General features: G+C 40.0%; 1 protein-coding gene across 12 annotated transcripts in view; it reads right to left on the reverse strand.

Moving 5' to 3' along the window:
* Positions 1-12648, reverse strand: part of PDE4DIP (phosphodiesterase 4D interacting protein) — a 238169-nt gene extending 225521 nt beyond the window's left edge. For all 12 annotated transcript variants that reach the window (XM_061409396.1, XM_061409386.1, XM_061409248.1 and 9 more), the window contains exon 1: positions 12401-12648. In XM_061409396.1, coding sequence (XP_061265380.1) covers positions 12401-12633 — 233 coding nt within the window. In that variant the 5' untranslated portion in view covers positions 12634-12648. The remainder of the gene's footprint in view (positions 1-12400) is intronic.
* Between the last annotated feature and the right edge of the window lie 8778 nt (positions 12649-21426).

Genomic DNA, 21426 nt, shown 5'->3' on the forward strand with positions numbered 1-21426 from the left:
GTTGTAAACAGGTCATTCATTTCTCTGTGTTGACCTGCAAGCATTTTGCCATTTGAACTGAAAGCAAATCCTTGCAAGGTCAGATTTTAGTAATGCAGGTTATTATTTTAAAACAGATGACACTTCACACTTGTTAGGCTAATTTGGAGACGGAACCATGTTTGTCTAAGCTCTACCAAAGGCTTTCTGTTGCTTTTGTTTGCGTTGATTTTTTTTTAAGGAAAAGCAGATCAAGGATCATTAAAAGGAAGGAGATTTTAAAGCATACAAGATGAACAAAAAAAAAATTTAGCACCTGCCAATTGAGCACCACCACTACCATTTTTTAACTGTGTGATCTTGTCAAAATATTTAACCTTTCTAAAAAAGAGCAGGGATAATAATAGCATCTTTCTCACAGAATTGTAGTGAGGATTAAATGAGATTATGATTATATGTTGCTTAAGATATGTATAATGCTGGTACGTAGCCAGTACTCAACAAATATTATTAATAACAAAATTACACATGTAGTAATGAAACAATGATAATGCTGCTGCCATAGACATCAGTGATCAAACATCTAAATCACAGGATGCTGTTTGGAACCCATTTGAGATCAAGTACAAACCCTATACTTATGAGGTTGCTCTGGCAAACAAGACTGAGAGAGCAAGTAACTAGAAGAGGTTGTAGTATCCTGAGGCAACCATTTCCCTGCCTGCTACACCCTTCCACCAAGAACTGGTTAACATATGCAACCTTCTGGGAAGGGATTTTTTAATATTATACAAGGTATTTTCTTTGGCTCCAAAATCACTGCAGATGGTGACTGCAGCCATGAAATTAAAAGACTCTTACTCCTTGGAAGAAAAGCTATGACAAACCTAGACAACATATTAAAAAGCAGAGACATACTTTGTTGACAAAGGTCTGTATAGTCAAAACTATGGTTTTCCCAGTAGTCATGTATGGATGTGAGAGTTGACTTTAAAGAAAGCTGAGCACCAAAGAATTGATGCTTTTGAACTGTGGTGTTGGAGAAGACGCTTGAGAGTCCCTTGGAATGCAAGGAGATCAAACCAGTCAATCCTTATGGAAATCAATCCAGAATATTTATGAAGCATCATGAAGAACTGATGCTGAAGCTGAAGCTCCAATACTCTGGCCACCTGCTGCAAAGAGCTGACTCATTAGAAAAGACCCTGATGCTGGGAAAGATTGAAGACAGGAGGAGAAAGGGACAACAGAGGATGAGATAGTTGGATGGCATCACCAACTCAATGGACATGAGTTTGAGCAAGCTCCAGGAGATGGTGATGGATGGGGGAGCCTGGGGTGCTGCAGTCCACGCGGTAGCAAAGAGTCAGATACGACTGAGCAACTGAACAACAACAAAGCGTCTCCTCCGAGGGCATGACCACCATCCTTTTGTCCCCTCACCTAACCACCACCACCCTCATGCTGATGGGGGGTGGGGAACTTCAACTGAGGTTTGGCAAAAACCTCGACCAGAGGTTTCAAATACAGCTTAATACAGAGACTCCAATAAGGGGTTTTCCCTCCCCTCCTCTCAATTGCTTTCTGTGCTAGCTTTCTTCTCAGTGTCTGAAAAGTTTAGCAAGGTGTCTGCCAGAAGTCCCAGACCTACATTCTCCTTCAAGTTTCATCATGAGGAAGGCTGCCACTTTCAGGAGACTCCTGAAGAACCCTGTCTGTTCACTTCTTATCAGCTCCACTGCTGCTACCGTGATTTAAATCACCATTTTCTTATATCTATACCATTTACTAGAATAGTTTTCAGAACTCCCTTCCTGCTTCTACTGTTAGGAGCACTCTTTCACTCCTAAAGTCTGTATTGCAATAGCAGAGCGATATTTTAAAACGTTTTCCAGATCATATAATGCTCCTGCTTCCTGGTTTCCCAATGTCCTTAGAATAAAATCAACTTCTTATTATGGCCTACAAGGTCTCATGTACCTAACCCAGCCCACTTCTTCTCCCTTATCATCTTGCCATTTTCCTTTTTGTTTAACATGTTCCAGCTGCCCTGGTCTTCTTTGTGTTGCTCAAGCATAACAAGTTATTTCTACCTTAGGAGTTTTACAATTGCAGTTCTCCCATTGTCTGCTTCTTGGAGCTTCTCTGGTGGCTCAGTGGTAAAGAATCTGCCCGCCAAGTTCGATCCCTGAGTTAGAGAGATCCTCTAGAGAAGGAAATAGTGACTCCAGTGTTCTTGCCTGCAAAATCCCAGGGACAGAGGAGCCTGGTGGGTTACGGTCCAGGGATCACAAAGAGTTGGACACAACTTAGCAACTAAACAACAACATCTGCCTCAGTTCCTTTCTAGCCAATGGCTTAATTTTATTTATCTTTTAAATCACTTTATTTGTATATTTATTTACTTGTTTACTATCTCCTCACCAGTCCTGAATCAGCTTCATTAAACTTAAACTTGTGAGGGTAGAGCCTTTATCAGACAATCTTATTCTTCATTCTATTCTAGCATCTAGAATTACGCCTGACATTGAATATAATTTTTTAAAAGATGAATGAACTAAATTTGGCTAAATTCAGTTTCTAAAAAGACAATACTGAAAGGGGAGACCTAGAGAATCAACAGAACAGTTGAAACTAAAAAAAAAAAAAAAAAAAAACAGGTTCAGAAGGGACAGAAGTAGGGGAAGCAGTAAGAACCCATTGGTCCCAACCATTTTTTCCACTCTTGTCTTGCTCCATGAAGACACGATGTTAATGTAGAGAGTTAGGTTGTATTACTGTACTGTGGGTATCATTACCCTCATCTATCTAGAAGAGGGCAGAATGTTCCATCAAAACTTTAATAAAGCAATAGCAAAGAAGAGGTAATTCTCCAAAGGAAATGGAGGGTTACTGTCCAAGTAAAGGAGGAGTGAATAAACATCTCCCCACCAAAAAATAAAAGAGCCAAAAAAAAAAAAAAAAGAAAGAAAAAGAGAAACAAATGTCTGCAACAATCCTTGATGTGATATCTTGTCACCTAGGAGATATCAACTTTACTCTCATGTAAACTAATATATGCTTAAGAAACGCAAATAGATTTTAATATTAACCTAAATCAGATAAAAGCAGAAAGATACATCTGTTTGAATATCTGTTCAAAATCATACAACACACTCAAAAGATATACTCTTAAATGTTTTTTCTCTTTTATGCTTCAGAAAAATTTAGTGCTCAGGAGACAGTTCTGTAAGGCATCTCCTTCTGGATGTCCCACATGAAAGCAATTCATTTCCCTGATATCTACTTTTCATACCACATTATCCCTCAGTACCTGACATTAGTAATCATTCCATGGTTGACCTAGAAATTTAAGAGTAATTCTTTGTTTCCTTTCTCTTCTTCATTTCCCGTACTTCATTGATTAACAAGTGCCATCAATCCTACCTCAGAAATTCTCAAATTTATCCCTTCTTCACTGTTCCTACTACCACTAAGTTCAGAGCTCATAACCTCAGACCCCAAACCATTCATAACAGCTTCTTCGTTATCCCGTCTTTTCAGTCAGCCCACTTCACCTCACCTCCCATACAGCCACCACACTTACAGTTCGAAAACAAAGATCTACAAACATCAATGTCCTGCTTTAAAACATTCTACAGCTCCACACTGCTTAACAAAAACAAAAACCCAACCACCTTTTGTCTTGGTTGGAGTGACAGAACACAATTTATTTTTTATTTGCTTAATTCAGTGGGTCTCTAAACTTGCTGTACATGAGTGCTTTTGTACATGAGGTTAGGACCTCAGTCCGAAGGAGTCTGATTTAATTGGTCTAGAGTGGAGCCTGTACCTCAGTTTTTTTTAAACCTCCCTAGATAATTCCAATGTGTAGCCAGGGCTGAAAAATGCAATTTAAAAGATAACTAGAAAGACAATTTTACTTCCAAACAGCATGAAGTAACAGTGCACATATTTATTACCACACAAGTCTGATGGGAATAACTGAAAACCTGGACAAAATATATGAAAGAAAGATTTTCAGACACTGGATATTAGGCAACACAGATAGTGATCCCAGAAAAGATAAACCAAAGAAGTGAAGCACACAAGTGCCCTAGTTTACTTCTTCGAGAAAGTTTATAGTTGGCAATGATAAGAGAGGGAATCAAAGAGCCTAGTCATCTCGCTAAGTTGAAGTAAAACTAGGAATTTGGGAAGGCCAACATAGCAAATGTGGAATAGCCAAAATGGCCAAATATGGAACAACCCAGATGTCCATCAGCAAATCAATGGATAAACAGAATATGATACATGCATATAATGGTATATTGTTCAGCCTTAAAAAAGAACAGAGTTTTGACACATGCTGCTACCACACAGATGAAGCTTGAAGACATTATGCTAATAATTTTCCTTAGAAGTTCATCAAACATTTAAGGAAGAAATAATGCCAGCTCTACACAAACTCTCCCCCAAAAATTGAAGAAGAAGGACTACTTCCAAACTCATTTTATGAGGAAAAAATTATTCTTATATGAAATCCAGACAACGTGAAGAATACAAACCAACATCCCCCCTGAATATAGATGCAAAAATTCTTAACAAAATTTTAGCAGCTCTAATCCAACAATATAGAAAGGATAATATATCATGACATAGTGGCATTTATTCCAGGATCTCAATGTTAATTTTAACATTCTTAAAAGAATCAATGTAATTTATCATATTAATCAAAAATAAAAAAGAGGGAGAAATCCAATTCCCTCCTATAAGGAAGAGGTCGGAGGAACAGAGACAGGGCTGCTACAAGCCCATTAAAAAATAAATAAATAAATAAATAAAAATTTAAAAAAAATAAAAAAGAAACATTACATAGCATCTCATTCATATGTAAATCAAACATCCATTCCTAGTGAAAACTCTCAGAAAATTATGAATGGAAGGGGACTTCCTCAATCTGATGAAAAGTGCCTATGAAAAACTTATAGGTGACATTATACTTCTTAAGATCAGGAACAAAGCAAAGTATGTTTGCTTTTACTATTTCAATTCAACTTTGTGCTAGAGGTGCTAGCTGGTGCAATAAGGCAAAATAAATAAATATATAAAAGACATAGAGATTGGAAAGAAAGAAATAAAACTCTTTCTCTCCCTCCTTTCCTCTTCCTCTCTTTGTGTGGATGACATAAGTTTTATGTATAAAATTCTACAGAATCTACCAAAAAAAATCTACTATAACTAAACAATGAATTTAGCAAAGCTACAGGATTTAAGATCAGTATACCAAAATCAATATAGGGCTTCCCTGATGGCTCAGTGGTAAGAATCTGCCTCTGCCTGCCAATGCAGGAGACACGGGTTTGATCCCTGGTCCAGGAAGATTCCATATGCCATGGAGCAAATAAGCCCATGCGCCACAGCAATTGAGCCGGTGCTCTAGAGCTCAGGAGCTGGAATTACTGAGCCCAGGAGCTGCAACCACTGAGCCCACATGCCACAGCTACTGAAGCCCGAGAGCCCTAGAGCCTGTGCTCTGCAACAAGAGAAGCCAACTCAATGAGAAGCCTATGTACCGCAACTAGAGAGCAACCACTGCTCCCACAACTAGAGAAAAAGCCCATGCAGCAATGAAGACTCAGCACGGCAAAAATGAATAAACAAATAAAATTATTAAAAATCAATAAAAATCAATATAAACTAGCAAAAACAATCATAAATTGAAATTTTAAAGACATTATCATTTATAAAAGAATTACAAATATGAAGAATTCAAGGATAAATGTCTCACAAGATGTGTAAATTCTATATAGTAAAAACATAAAACATTGCTGAGAGAAATTAAAGAAGAACTTAATGAGGATTTCACAGCCTCACTAATTATTGATGTTTTAGGCCATATAGTTCTTTACTGTTAGAACTGCTCTGTGCAATGTAGGATGTTAACCAGTATTCCTGACTTCTATTTACTAAATGCCAGAATCACCTTTGCTGCAGTTAGGATAATCAAAAATGTGTCCAGACACTGTCAAATGTCCTTTATGAGGCATAACTGTCCCTGTTTGAGAACCACGGACCTAAATAAATGAAGAGATATACCGTGTTATGGATCAGAAGACTCAATATTGTTAAAAATATCAATTCTCCCCAAATTAATATATAAACTTCAGTACAATCCCATTCAAATCCCAGCAGACTTTTTATCTGTATTGACAATTGGAATCTAAAATGTATATGGAAATGCAAAGAGCCTAGAACAGCCAAATAATTTTGAATAAGAAGAATGAAATTGGAGAATTTGTACTACGTTATCTCAAGACTTACAAAACTATAGTAATCAAGATATTAATAGTAGAGTATTGGCTCAAAGACAGACACAAAGATCAATGGAATAGAATAGAAAAATCAGATATACAGTCACATATCCATGGAAAAAGTGGAAACAGTGACAGACTATTTTCTTGGGCTCCAAAATCACTATGGACAATGACTATGGCCATGAAATTAAAAGACACTTGCTTCTTGGAAGTAAAGCTATGACAAACCTGGACAGCATGTTGAAAAGCAGAGACATCCCTTTGCCAACAAAGGTCCATCTAGTCAAAACCGGGTTTTTTCCAGTAGTCATGTACAGGTGTAAGAGTTGGACCATAAATAAGGTTGAGCACTGAAGAATTGATGCTTTTGAACTGTGGTGCTGAAGAAGACTCTTGAGAGTCCCTTGAACAGCAAGGAGATCAAACCAGTCAATCCTAAGGGAAACCAACCCTGAGTATTCACTGGAAGGACTGATGCTGAAGCTGAAGCTCCAATACTTTGGCCACCTGATGCAAAGAGCTGACTCACTGGAAAAGACCCTGATGCTGGGAAAGATTGAGGGCAGGAGGAGAAGGGGGCAACAGAGGATGAGATGGTTGGATGCCATCACTGACTCAATGGACATGAATTTGAGCAAACTCCAGGAGATGGTGAAGGACAGGGAAGCCTGGTGTGCTACAGTTCATGGGGTCACAGAGTCGGACAGGACTTAATGACTGAACAACAAATACATGGTCAATTGATTTCAGTAAAAGTATCAAGGCAATTTCATGGAGAAAGGATAGATTTCTTAACAAACAGTGCTGAAAGAACACTATATGCAAAAAATGAACATTGATCAAAACCTTGTTCTATATACAAAAGTTAACTCAAAATGGATCATAGACCTAAACGTAAAACATAAAACTATGCAACTTCTAGAAGAAAACATAGGAGAATATTTTGTGACCTTGGGTTAAGTAATGGTTTCTTAGTTATATTAATAACATTAAAAGCAAAATCTTTAAAGAAAAATGTGACACTTTGGACTTACTTTAGCAAATTTTTTAAAACTTCTGGCCTTCAAAAGACACTGTTACTAAAATGAAAAAACAAATTGTAGATGGGGAGAAAATATTCACAATGTACATATATAATAAAACTTGTATTTGGAATAGAAAACTCAAATTTTACAATAAAAAGCAAACAACTCCATTAAAATGGGAAAAAAATTTCAACAAACACTTCATAAAAATATACAGATAAAAATAAAGCACATGAAAAGATGTTCAACATCGGTAGTCAATGGGAAATGCAGATCTAAGATACTATTTCACATTTACTAGAATGGCCATAAGTAAGACAGTAACAAATGTTGACAAGGATGTGGAGAAACAGGGACCTTCATACATCTCTACTGGGAATGTAAAAGGTAAAATACCTTTGACACAGAATTTTGCAATTTCTTAAAAAGTTAAACATCTATCTACCTATTGTTCTACTCCTAGAAATTCATCCAAGAGAAATGTAAGCATATGCACACACAAAGACTAGCACTCAAATGTTCATAGCAGCTTCATTCACAATAGCCACATTACAGAAACAACCCAACAGTTAGTGAATCAATAAACTGTGGCATAGCCATACAATGGAATACTTCTCAGCAATGAAAGAAAATGAATGATTACTACCTACAACAGCGTGGATAAATCTTAAAATAACTAAGTAATAAGTGTGTGAAAGAAGCCAGGCAAAAACAAAGAATACATACTGTATGATCCCACTTATATAAAATTATAGAAAATGCAAGCTATCATGTAGTGACAAAAGGATCAGTGGTTCCCTGTCTGTTAGTGGGGCAGGAGGCGATGGAAGGTAGGGATTATGAGAGGGCAGAAGAAAACTTTAGGATGATGGACATGTAATGCTTTCACAAATATATACATACATATATATTTCACAAATATATACCTGCATAAATATATATAAACTTTTCAAATTGTACATTTTAAATTTGCCCGGTTTATTCTATGTCAATTATATCTCAATAAAGCAGTAAAAAAAAAAAAAAAACAAAAAGAGAGATGGCTAAAGAGACATAATGGCTGACATTTGATGTTAGAAATGCACTGATCCTTCTCTGACACCATCCTTCACCCTTAACTCTGACAGTTGTCTGTTGGTTCCAGGCTATCCACCTAGAATGTGCAATCTGCTAGGCTTCAAAAGTGCACATTATAGAATATTAAACATAGTTCCTTCGCTGTACAGCAGAAATTAACACAAGATTGTAAATCAACTACACTTCAATAAAATTTTTTAAAAGGGGGCAAAAACAAGTGCACATTAAAGCGCATTACCATCCACTGGCAACTCACTTAATTCTTTTTTAAATAGTTGTGCAACTGCAAGAGGGTCACATCTGAATTAAATCATCATAGAAAAGTTCTAGCACAGCATGGGTCTCACCTGAATAAGGCCTTTTTCCCAAGGCCATACATCCACTTATATCCCTCTGCTAAAATGTACTTCCCACCCAACTCTGGCTTCCTTGTCTTGCTAGGCTAGAAAAAGTTCATCTCGTGTGTGTGTGTGTGTGTGTGTGTGTGTGTGTGTGTGTGAAGCCCTCTCTAATTCTCTGCCTCTTAGCACTGTATCCAGTCGCCATTAACCACGTGGTTCATATTACCAGCTTATAGGGGCTTTAGCAACGTCTCCCAACCCCATTTCCCTTTCCCCATGATGACTTTTACCTAAGCAAAGTCACCTTGCCATTTGGAGTTTAAACTTGACAGTGAAGACAAACTGGTTCAGAGCAGAAATGTGCAGGCACTTGAAACAGACATAAAGATTCCCAAACCAAACAAACTATTACCTGAAAATATTAGCATGTCAGATAAAAAAAGAAGGTCCACATAAGAAGAGAGGTTGATCCTTAATGACACCATCCAGGGAAGAAAGAACCCGTTTGTATCCTCTGATACTCTGTTCAAAGCTATTTTTCCTTAATTTAGAATTTACTGATTAATTCTCCTGATTCTAAATTTGGGTTTCCCAGGTGGCTCAGAGGTAAAGAATCCACCTGCCAATGCAGGAGAAACAGGAGAAGCAGGTTTGATTTCTGGGCCAGGAGGATCGCTTGGAGCAGGAAATGGCAACCCACTCCAGTATTCTTGCCTAAAAAGTCCCAGGGATAGAGGAGCCTGGAGGGCTATAGTCCATAGGGTTGCAAAGAGTCGGGCACGACTGAGCACACACACAAAACAGCAATTCTAAATCCAAGTTTCACAAACAACCTTTTAATTACAATTTGGCTTCCAAATGTGGCAAGTATGCCAAAAGAACTCACTGACATAAAAAAAGAGGACCTAGTTCCCTAAGATGACTCCTCATTGTAAATTAGTAACTTGCCATCCTGGCTTTATATAGTAGCCATATGAATTTAATAATCAGTCTGAGAAACAGACTCAACAACTAAAGCACAGTTTGCACAATAATACCACCTTGCATGATCTCTTGGGACAGAGTCAGCTTTCCTTGGAGAGATCTTTGCATTTATTTATTTATTTTCCATAGTCCATCTTACTATTATAACACTTATTCCACACTGTAGTTGCATAGGTAAGCGGAGTTTAGAATGATAGGTTCTCAACTACCTCAGGGTAGTTTGCATCCAATTTTGTACTGACGTCTACCATCATTGCTTGATTTAAAAATACTGAATTAAAATGAGCTGCTTTCATATATACAATGGACTATTACTCAGCCATAAAAAGGAGTGCATTTGAGTTAGTTCTAATGAGGGGGCTGAACCTAGAGCCTATTATACAGTGTGAAGTAAGACAGAAAGAGAAAAACAAATGTCGTATACTAATGCTTATATATGGAATCTAGAAAGATGCTACTGATGCACCTATTTGTAGGGCAGCAATGGAGACGCAGACATAGAGAACAGACTTGGGGTCACAGTGAGGGAAGGAGAGCGTGGGGTGAATTGAGACAGTAGCATTGAAACACATACATTCCCATACGTAAAATTAGATAGCCAGTGGAAATTTGCTGTACAGCAGAGCTCAAATCACTGGCTCTGTGACAACCTAGAGGGGTGGAGTGGGGTGGGGGCTGGGGGGTGGGAGGGAGTTCCAGAGGGAGGGAACATACATATATCTATGGCTGATTCATGTTGATGTATGGCAAAAACCAACAAAATATTGTAAAGCAATTATCCTCCAATTAAAAATAAATTTAAATATTAAAAAAATGAGCTGCTTTCTTACATTTTTAGTTGATCGGGAGTTAGAAAACTGGATACCAAAGATACTTTCTCCTAAGTGCAAGCCTCTAATACTCATAAACTTCTAGTACTAGAGCTAAGATAGGTATGTTTTTAAAAGTATGTTGCACATTCCTGGAGATCTGATTTTTAAATGAGGTCACAGTAGCATCAACCTCAGTGAAGTTTCTGACTTCAGGGCATTCCTGAAATGTTTAAAAACATTTCAAGGTTCATCATCACATCAACTAAGATGAATGTAGAGATCTGTCAGATGAATAATTATTAAGGGAATAACAAAAGCGTATCCATCTATTTTAACAATTAAGCCACAATTTAGAGAACCTAATTCTAACCCAACAAATTTTTTGTTACGAAGGACAGAAAAATCACATGTTTATGATACAGAGTCATGACTCATTTAAAATTTTGCAATGACAATGCTTCTTTTCATGAAAAGTGTTCACCCTAGCATATATAAAATAGTAAAGAAGAATTTAAAATTTAAATATATTCAGATTAATTTTTTGTTTCAAGCTTTAAACAAATTTCCAAAGTATTGTTGAAAAATATTCAACACACCATCAGTAGAGCATGTTTAAAAAGTAATTATGTTTGGGCTAAAATTCCACTTTATAAAAAATCAAATAATGACTACTTCTTGCCTCTTTCCATCTTTCAAGGCAGTAATTTATCCTGGATTTCTTCATAATTGTGATTCCTTTAAGCACTGTTAACTGAGTAGCCTGACTCAGTTTTCCCAAATAAACAATGAACAGTGTAATGAATAAACACAATTAAGTGTCTGAATAAATTGTTTCCTCATTCACATAGTCTTGAATACAAAATACAGATCCTATTAATATGCAGATCTGTAATTAATACTCAAAAGACCCAAATTCTGATATTATGCATAGGAAACAGGCCTACAGAAATGAATTTTTTTCAGATCCCCCGTTAGTTAATGGCAGCCTCCATGCTGAAATCAATATTGCCCTGTAGTTTGATTTATGAGTACTAGCTTCCCATTAAAGGATAAGCTAAAGATGCTCCAACAGGGAGAGATTTATTTCAAGAAGTCAGCAGCACAATCTGTCTCTTGTCCAAAAAAAAAAAAAAAAAATTATATGGCAGATTTTCATCCTGCTGCTGCTAAGAAAATTTGGGCCTAATGGGTGGGGTCTTCCAAGCCAGACCAGTGGAAGTGACTGGGTTTAGGTGGGGCTCGTCCTGCTAGGCATCATCCATCCAGCCAACAGGCAGGGCCTCAGCTCTTCAGGAAAAGAGAGCCTAGGAAGAAGGAACCATCACTACCCCACCCTGCTGCCTGTATCTAAGATGGGGCGGGGAGGAGGACGGGGCAGGAATAAGATAAGGCAGTGCTTTCAACTGTACCCCCACATGCATTTCCCGGTCCTTTATCTTCTTTTAGCTTCCCTAGTGCTTTCAACCTGGCATGGCCTTCTGAATCCTGCGTTCATCTCTTGTTTGACTTGACCCAGCAGGCACGGCCTTCAATCTCATCTCTGCCAACGGAGCCCTAGACTACACGTTAAGCAAAGACCTTAGGGGTAGAGACTGAGTTTCCTATGCTTTAGTCCAGCGCCAATCCAGCGCCACACCTGTATTTCCAGGCAACTCCCTACTGTCTCTCCCCCTCCGCCCCCGCCACCAGCCCCATCATCCCCCAGTCCCTAGCCATGCCCTTCAACCTTCTCCAAACTAATGTCACTCTGTGTCAACCCTCCGAAGCGCCCGAGTCTCCAGCCCTGATTCCCAGCCCCAAAGGCAAAGGTTCCCCTACACCAGCGCTTCGGGCGCCGCCACTCCCGGCGCAGTCTGCAGCCTCCGGGGCTCCCGCGGTGCTCTCACCTCATCCAGGGTGCGGCTGCCGCGGCTGCCTCTTCCTCTTCGGCCGCTGCTGCCCAGCTCCCGGCCGGCTCGGGATGCCGTCGTTCCCGGCCGGGAGACTGCCGCGAGGACGGCGGGATTCGCGCCGCGTCCCTGGACCAGTAGGGCGCGTGGTGCGCCCGGCGGACCGCGCGGCAGCAGCAGCCGCAGTCGCAGCGGCGGCGGCAGCAGGACCCGCTGTCAGTCCTCTTCATGAATTTCCCGGTCCTAACCAGCCCAGTCCTAGTTACCGTCCCTGCTTGGTTTTCCTAAGGTCTTCCCGCACTGCCAGGACGCATCATCTCGGCGAGGATGCTATCCACTCCAGCTGCCCCCGGCGCGGTGCAGACCTGGGAAGACCAGGCCTCCTCCGCGCTGCCTCCGCCACCTGCTCCGCCCAGATTGCCTCGGTCCCTCTCCCACAAACACTCGCCGCTGCCTCTGCACCCTCTGTCATCTCCCCCTTCTTTCCCACCCACTACCTCAACCTGGAGAGCTTTTCATTTCCAGACCTCCTTTCTGTGTTCTTCCTATCTGCTCCATTGTCACTGTCCTCAATTTCCAACCTCAAAAAGTTTCTCCTCTCACTCCTCTCCATATTTTCCTGGGTTTTGTCCTCCACCCTCCAAATCCATCACCCTCTTATATTTTATATTATTCTCTCCTCAGAATCATTACTTCTCTAGGTTTGTTGTCTAGCCTTCTTTCTCTCTTTTAAAATCTTCTTTCTTTTCAATTTTCCCTTTAGTTATTATAAAAACCTTTCTCATAAACAACCTCAATTTTTCTTTCAATTGAGACTTTCTGATTGCTATTTTCCATGAAGAGCTCATAGTAAAATATATATAACTTGGTATCTGGTATCAAATCAAAAGCGTGTTTTCATGGTTTTAAAAAAAAGTTCATTGATCAAATAAATCTTCCACTCAATGTTTGTTCGGAAAACCCATTTTCTTATATTCCAGTCTTTTCTAAGAATGGAAACTGAGTCTCCAGCAAAGCAGAATGCTTCTACTGTACCATTCTATATCAGCAGTCTCAGCTTACTGGTTCCACTTAATGAGTTTTGGACTTTACCATGGTGTGAACATGAGATGCGTTCAGTGGAAACCAGATCTAGAATTTTGAATTTTGATCTTTTCCTGGACTAGAGATATGGGGTAATACTCTCTGGTGATGCTGGGCTCCCAGTCAGGTACATTTATAACCACTCTGTACCCATACAACCATTCTGTTTTTCACTTTCAGTATAACAGCCAATAAATTATTACATGAGATATTCAACACTATTATAAAATAGGCTTTGTGTTAGATGATTTTGCCCAGCTGTAGGCTGATTAGGTGTTCTGAGCATGTTTAAGGCAGTCTAGGCTAAGCTGTGATGTTTGGTCAGTTAGGTATACAAAATGCCTTTTGACAAGATATTTTTGCTTTATGATGGGTTTATAGGGAGGTAACCCCATGGCAATGGCACCCCACTCCAGTACTCTTGCCTGGAAAATCCCATGGGCACAGGAGCCTGGTAGGCTGCAGTCGATGGGTCCCGAAGAATCGTCGGAGACGACTGAACGACTTCACTTTCACTTTTCACTTTCATGCATTGGAGAAGGAAATGGCCACCCACTCCAGTGTTCTTGCCTGGAGAATCCCAGGGACGGGGGAGCCTGCTGGGCTGCCTTCTATGGGGTCACATAGAGTCGGACACAACTGAAGCTACTTAGCAGCAGCAGCAATCCCATTGTAGCGCTTCCTTGATGGCTCAGTGGTAAAGAATCCACCTGCCAATGCAGGAGATGTTGGTTCTATCCCTGAGTCGGGAAGATCCCCTGGAGAAGGAAATGGCAACACACTCCAGTATTCTTGCCTGGAGAATCCCATAAACACAGGAGCCTATCGGGCTACAGTCCATGGGGTCACAAAAGAGTCGGACATAACTTAGTGACTAAACAACAAGAAACAAAATCCCATTATAATTTGCAAGGCCTGAAAGGGACAAGGTTTATCTTTTAGTGGGTAGTATGGATCCCAAGGTTCATAGGCAATAGTCATTATCATTAACTCAGTGAGAATAAAGCTGAACATCTCTTAAGTCATTTTTTTCCTCCAAAATCTGCTATTCATTCTTCTGGTTTATTAACTCCAACACTACCATCCACAAAGTTGCTTGAGCCCCCAAACTAGGTATCATCAGAGATGTATCTTCCTCATGCAACTCATCCGGTCTTTAATTCCACTTCTTGACTATTTCTTTAAGTGGTCTCTCCCATCATGATTCCAGCTGCTTCCAGAAAATGACACTATCAGGTATCTCATCGTTCTTTCTTTCAAACCTAACTTAATCTGTATCTTTACATATCTTTATTTTCCCCCCAATCTATCTTACTGAAGCCATTTATGACTCTCATCTCTACTTTTTGTTCTTGTTTAGTTGCTTAGTCATGTGCAACTCCTTTCTGACTCTTTGGACTGGAGTCTGCCAGGCTCCTCTGTCCATGGAATTTCCCAGGCAGGAATACTGGAGTGGGTTGACATTTCCTTCTCCCAGGGGTCTTCTTGACCCAGGGATTGAACCTGTGTCTTCTGCTTGGCAGGCGGATTCTTTACCACTGAGCCACCTTGGAAGATCCTCATCTCTACTAGAAAATTCTTAATTATCTTTTGTTGGCTTAATATTTTTTGGCCACCCTTTTTCTGTTAGCTCCATACTGAGCCTATAAACATGTTCACATTTCTTCATCCCTAAAACAGAGACTTCTTCCTCTAAACTCTATCATATCTCCCATTTCCCTTCCCCCTCTAACCACCACCATATCTCTCATTTCCCTTCATAACCAGTTTGCTTACATACACTGTATACATTTGATGTCTATGCCTCTTGACTTACATACATTGTTTACCACTTAATTCTCTGAAATCTGGCTTCTAATCCTATTAGGCTGAGCACTGAAGAATTGATGCCTTCAAACTGTGGTGCTGGAGAAGACTCTTGAGAGTCACTTGGACAGCAAGGAGAACAAACCAGTCAATCCTAAAAGAAATCAACCCTGAATATTCACTGAAAGGACTGATGCTGAAGCTGAAGCTCCAATACTTTGGGCATCTGATGCAAAGAGCTGACTCACTGGAAAAGACCCTGATGCTGGGAAAGATCAAAGGCAGGAGACAGGGATGACAGAGGATGAGGTGGTTGGATGGCATCACCAACTCAATGGACATGAGTTTGAGTGGACTGTGGGAGATGGTGAAGGACAGGGAAGCCTGGGGTGCTGCAGTCCATGGGGTTGCAAAGAGTTCACTCGACTGAGCAACTGAACAACAATACTATTATTTAGTAGAAGTTGCTTTCCTAGCAGACCTGGACTTTGGCTTTGCCCATAGACTAGAGGTAGATTTTATCTAATATACAAATTAAAAGGAGTGGTGTTCCCAAATTTAAAATGTATATGCCATTTTCATTAGTTGAGTCAGATAAAAAGTTCAATGAAGTCACAGCAAACTCAAAAGCTAAGAAGTATTGAAACATCCAGTTTTAGCTAGGATGGAGGAGCATGTATCAGAGTGACTTTTCCCACCTTGGGTGGGGGAGTAGGATACAATAGAATATATAAATACTTATAAATATGTAAGTATTACATATATATATATACATATACACATACATACATATAAATATGTTGTTGTTCAGTCACCCAGTCATATCCAACTCTTTGAGACCCTATGGACTGCAGCACTCCAGGACAAAAAGATATAAATATAGAAAAATACAGAAACAACTCTTGGAAGGAACTGATGAGTAACCTAAGCAGGCAGGATTCGAATCTATGATTCTTAAGGAGAGAGAAGCACATGAAATGAGCTCCATATTCATCCTGGGATTTCTTTCCAAATCAAGTGCTAGAGAATAATCAGGGTTTCCCAGGTGGCACTAGTGGTAAAGAACCCGCCTGCCAATGCAGGAGACATAAGAGATGCAGTTTGATCCCTGGATAGGAAAGATCCTCTGGAGGAGGTCATGACAACCCAGTCCAGTATTCTTCCCCAGAGGATCCCACGGACAGAGGAGCCTGGCGGGCTACAGTCATAAGGTCGCAAAGAGTTGGACACAACTGAAGCGACTTAGCATGCACATATGCCTACACCAATAAAAAATTTTTAAGAAAAGAATATTACTGTATATGTTGAGAAAATAAAGTATTGATTCAAAAGGGAAAACAAGCTTATTTCTTTTGTTAGATTTACCTACATATTTCATTTATTTTGGTGCTGTTATAAGTGAAATTACATTCTTAATTTTATTTTGGAATTATTAATTTCTAGTGCAATTACAATTGATTTTGTACCCTACAATTCTGACAAATTCACTTATTAATTACAATTTTTTGTGTTCGCTCTTTAGAATTTTCTATGTACAAGATCAAGCCATCTGCAAATAGATTTGGAGTTACTTTTTCCTTTCAAATGTTGTTGGCTTTATTTCTTTTTCTTGTCTAATTGCCCCAGTAAGAACTTCACATGTAATGTTGAGGAGAAGTAGGGAAGTGGACATTTTTGTCTTGTTCCCAATTTTAGAGAAAAAGCTTTCAGTCTTTCACTTTTAAGTATCATATTAGTTTTGCGTTTTTTTATAAATGTCAATTAATCAGGTTGAGGAATACCTCTTCTAGTCCTAGTTTGTTGGTTGTTTTTAAGAGAAAAAAGTGTTATATTTTCTCAAATGCTTTTTTCATTTTTTTGAGATGAACACTTGAGTTTTGTCCATTATTCCACTAATAGGTACATTACATATATTGATTTTCATATGTTAAGCCAACCTTGTGTTCCCAGGATAAATCTCATATCATCATTATTGTATAATCCATTACTTGCTTCTGGGAAAAGTTCACTACTATTTTGCTACTTATCTTTATATAAGGTATATTGGTCTGTCATTTTCATTTTTTGTGAAGTCTTTGAGTAATAGTGGCCTCATAAAATGAGCTAGGACACGTTCACACTCTCCTTTTTTTTTTTTTTTTGGTAGGGGGAAGAGTTTGCAAGGTATTAGCATTCTTTAAACAATTGCTAAAATTCACAAGTTAAGCCAGTTGGACCATAACTCTTCCTTGTTGGAAGTTTTACTACTGCTGCTGCTGCTACTACTGTTACTGCTGCTGCTGCTAAGTCGCTTCAGTCGTGTCCGATTCTGTGCGACCTCATAGACGGCAGCCCACCAGACCCCGCCGTCCCTGGGATTCTCTAAGCAAGAGTACTGGAGTGGGTTGCCATTGCCTTCTCCAACTATTACTATTACTACTCATTAAATTGCTTGTTATAGGTCTATTCAGGTTTTCTGTTTCTCTTTGAATCAGTTTAAGTAGCTTGTGTTTTTCTTGGAATGTGTCCTTTTCATCTAGTGTATCTAATTTGTTGGCATACAATTATATATAGCATTCCCTTATAATCCTTTTTATTTCCATGGGCAATACTAATATGCCCTCTTTCATTTGTAATTTGACCCATGTATTTTAATTTTTTTAAAGAAGGGAGGATAACAAAGACTAGTAATAACTGAAAGCTCTGACCCCTAAGGTTGTAAAGAAAATCACTCAGAAAGAAAGTTGTTTGCTCATTTCCGACACACAAGTATGGATGCTGCTGCTGCTGCTAAGTCGCTTCAGTCGTGTCCGACTCTGTGCGACCCCATAGGCGGCAGCCCACCAGGCTCCCCTGTCCCTGGGATTCTCCAGGCAAGAACACTGGAGTGGGTTGCCATTTCCTTCTCCAATGCATGAAAGTGGAAAGTGAAAAGTGAAAGTGAAGTCGCTCAGTGGGTGTCCAACCCTCAGCGACCCCATGGACTGCAGCCTACCAGGCTCCTCCGTCCATGGGATTTGCCAGGCAAGAGTACTGGAGTGGGGTGCCATTGCCTTCTCCGCAAGTATGGATAGAAGAGAGTAAAGAAGCAGGAGGTGAAGAGGTATAAGAGGAGGAAGCCAAACAACACTGGGAACAGGAGCGTAGCCTTGGGCCAGGGTCCTGGTTCCACCGCAGGGGACACACGTAACAGAATCTTTGAGCTCTTTACAGAACTAAAACCTCCAACAAAAGGAAGAAGATGTTAGCATTCTTCATTCCAGAGAAGACCACCTGAGATTAGATTAAAAGAACCAGAGAAGCTCATCAAGAGACTACCAGGTCTAGACTCTGCTTATACACCGTGATCTTTATCAGCATCCCTGCCCTTGAACCACTGCTATAAAACTGCACCAAATTGTCCCAAATGGGGAAACACAGTTTTTGAAGGATAAGCCCAAATTCTGTCTCTGAAATTCGATCCAGCACTGGTGCAAAGAGGCTAAGCTTTTGGCTTTGCCAATTGTGAATTACGCTGTACGTGCTCATTCCAGTCTGACTCTTTGCAAACACATGGACTGTACCCGCCAAGCTCCTCTGTCTATGGAATTGTCCAGGCAGGAATACTGGAGTGGGTTGCCATTTCCTACCCCAGGGGATCTTCCCAGCCCAGGGATGGAACCCATGTCTCTGGGGACTCCTGCATTGACAGTTGGATTCTTTACCACTGGTGCCATCTGAAAAGTCCTGGAATATTGTATACAACCGATGAAGAATTGTCTCAATCCATGAGTATGCCATTCATTCAGTCATCTATTCATCAAACATTAACTGAGCATTTGCTAGGTTCCTGGGGGAACAGGGCACTAGACTCTGGGGGATAACAAATGACTACTGTTACTGCTGTAAAAGATTTTAGAGGCTATGAGGGTAAAAAAGAAATCTGTTAAAACTTTTAAGTTCAATAAAATATTTTAGATCCTATCAAAACTATTCCAATTATCCTCACAACCCCACTATCTCAAAATCCAAGGGATGGGTCTGGTGGTCTCTGCCTAGCTTTCCCAACAAAGCAGGGAAATCGGACAAAAATAAATAAAGTTTCATGAGGTAGCGTCTAAAGGCAGGGAGTAGTTTGCTTAGGCTGGATATTTGAAGCAGGGTATCTAAGGTGGTAATTATTTTAAATAGTGGCTTTCACATTACTTACAGTGTGCACCTTGTTCCTTTTTCCTCCTTCCTCACCCAAATCCTAACTTTCACTTTAATGTCTGGACCAACTAACTGTGTGTGGACAACATAGGTAAAGATTGTGAACGAACTTAAGGTTGAACAAAATGAAAGTTCTGCTTTATTGGAGCTCACATTGTAGGACAGTTTAGTCAGTGAACTGATAATTCAAAATAACCACCAGCTCTGAGGGCATCAACATATTCGCAGCCTGATCACCGCTTCCCAATCATCAGTGCAGCCAAGAGAACCAGGCTCGAGGTGGGGCCGACGGGCGGGCGCCACGATGGAAGGCGGGGCTCGTTCTGGGTGTCCCTGGAGGTAGCCAATGGCCACCTGGGAGACGGAGCTTTTGAAACCGACTGGCATGGAAACTGACCAATCAGAAGCTAATCTGGATAAACTGCAGAAGTGGTACCAGCAGAGTTTTGGCGCAGTTTGATAGGAGGTGCGGGTTGAAGAGCGATAGCTCAGATAAGCTGCTATTTGCTAATCTGTAAGAAAAGGTTTCAGTTTTTAAATAACTAGTTCAGCCATACTACCACATATGCCTGATAGCAGCCCAGAAATAGTGCCTTTTTTTTTGTCTGCCAAGAGCATCACTTCCTCCTGAGGAAAAAAAATTTTTTTTTCATTTTTGGAATTATGTAATTCATACAGGAGCTGCTGTTTACTTACAGACAGTGTTTGGTCTGGGGGTTGATACGGGCCACAGGTTTCTGGGAATGTTATTATTCATCTTCATAACCTAGCTCAGTGTCTGGCATACAATTAGGCACTCAGGAATTGTTTAAAAATAAGTGGACACAAGCCTTGAACTGTTGCTTTCTTTGATCTCACGTGTAAAGTCTCTAACCTTCTGACTCTGCCTTAATGGAAAGTCCCATTCTGTTTTAGCAGCTTAATTTAGATAGGTGCTTTATTTCGTTTATTTGGATACGAAGTGCTGTTCTGATATTCAAATTTCTGTTTACCTCCCCCCACCCCTCAGTACAACCTTTACAAATTCCAAGATTCTTGAATTTGACCCATTTCATAGTGTTGTCGGGCTTCCGGCGTAGATCAGTCAGTAAAGACTTCGACTGCAATACAGGAGACCTGCATTCGATCCCTGGGTTGGGAGGATCCCCTGGAGAAGGAAATGGCAACCCACGCCGGTATTCTTGCCTGGAGAATCCCATGGACAGAGGAGCCTGGCAGGCTACAGTCTATAGAGTCGTAAGAGTCGAACACGACTGAGTAACTAAGCACACGGGAATAGTGTTGTCAGGTTTCAAGCAGACATCGGGCCTTGGGGAGAGCCTAGATCCAGGAACTACAAAGAGGCTGGAATTCCTGCTCCAAATTTGCTTCTCTATGCATTCTTCTCTCTTTGCTTCTCTCATCAACATAGCCTTACCCTTAATTAAAATATTGGTTTTATCAATTTCCTATTACTGGAGGCTGAATGACAATGACCATTTGACACCATGGTAGAAGCAGCATCCTTGTTGAGTGGGAGGAAGGGAAGTTAGGTCAGGTTACATCTTTGAGCTATTTTAAATGTAAAATATTATGATTTTGTCAACCTAGGCTCCCATATACACAAGGATTGCCTTCCATTTCACTTTCTCACTGTGTTAAATAGCACCATCAGTTTGTCTTGTCTATATGCCTGTCCATCTTTTGTGTGGAGTCAATCCTCCCAAAATCCTCTCAAGAAATAACAGTTTTCTCCTAGTAGCTGTAGAGTTGTAGAAAAGGTAACAAAACGTGAGCTCTTTAACCTATGGTTAAATGCTAAGATGGAATCGTATCAGGATTAGGAGGATAGGTTTTGGAGTTCAACAGCTCAAATCCTAGTCCCATTACTACTAGCTGTGTCACTGTGGAAAAATTACTCTCTGAAGTTTTTTCTTTAACTACAAAGTGGGGACCTACACTTTCTCACTATATAATCACAAATA

The sequence above is a fragment of the Bos javanicus genome, chromosome 3, assembly GCF_032452875.1.
Source record: "Bos javanicus breed banteng chromosome 3, ARS-OSU_banteng_1.0, whole genome shotgun sequence".
Classification (NCBI taxonomy): Eukaryota; Metazoa; Chordata; class Mammalia; order Artiodactyla; family Bovidae; genus Bos; species Bos javanicus.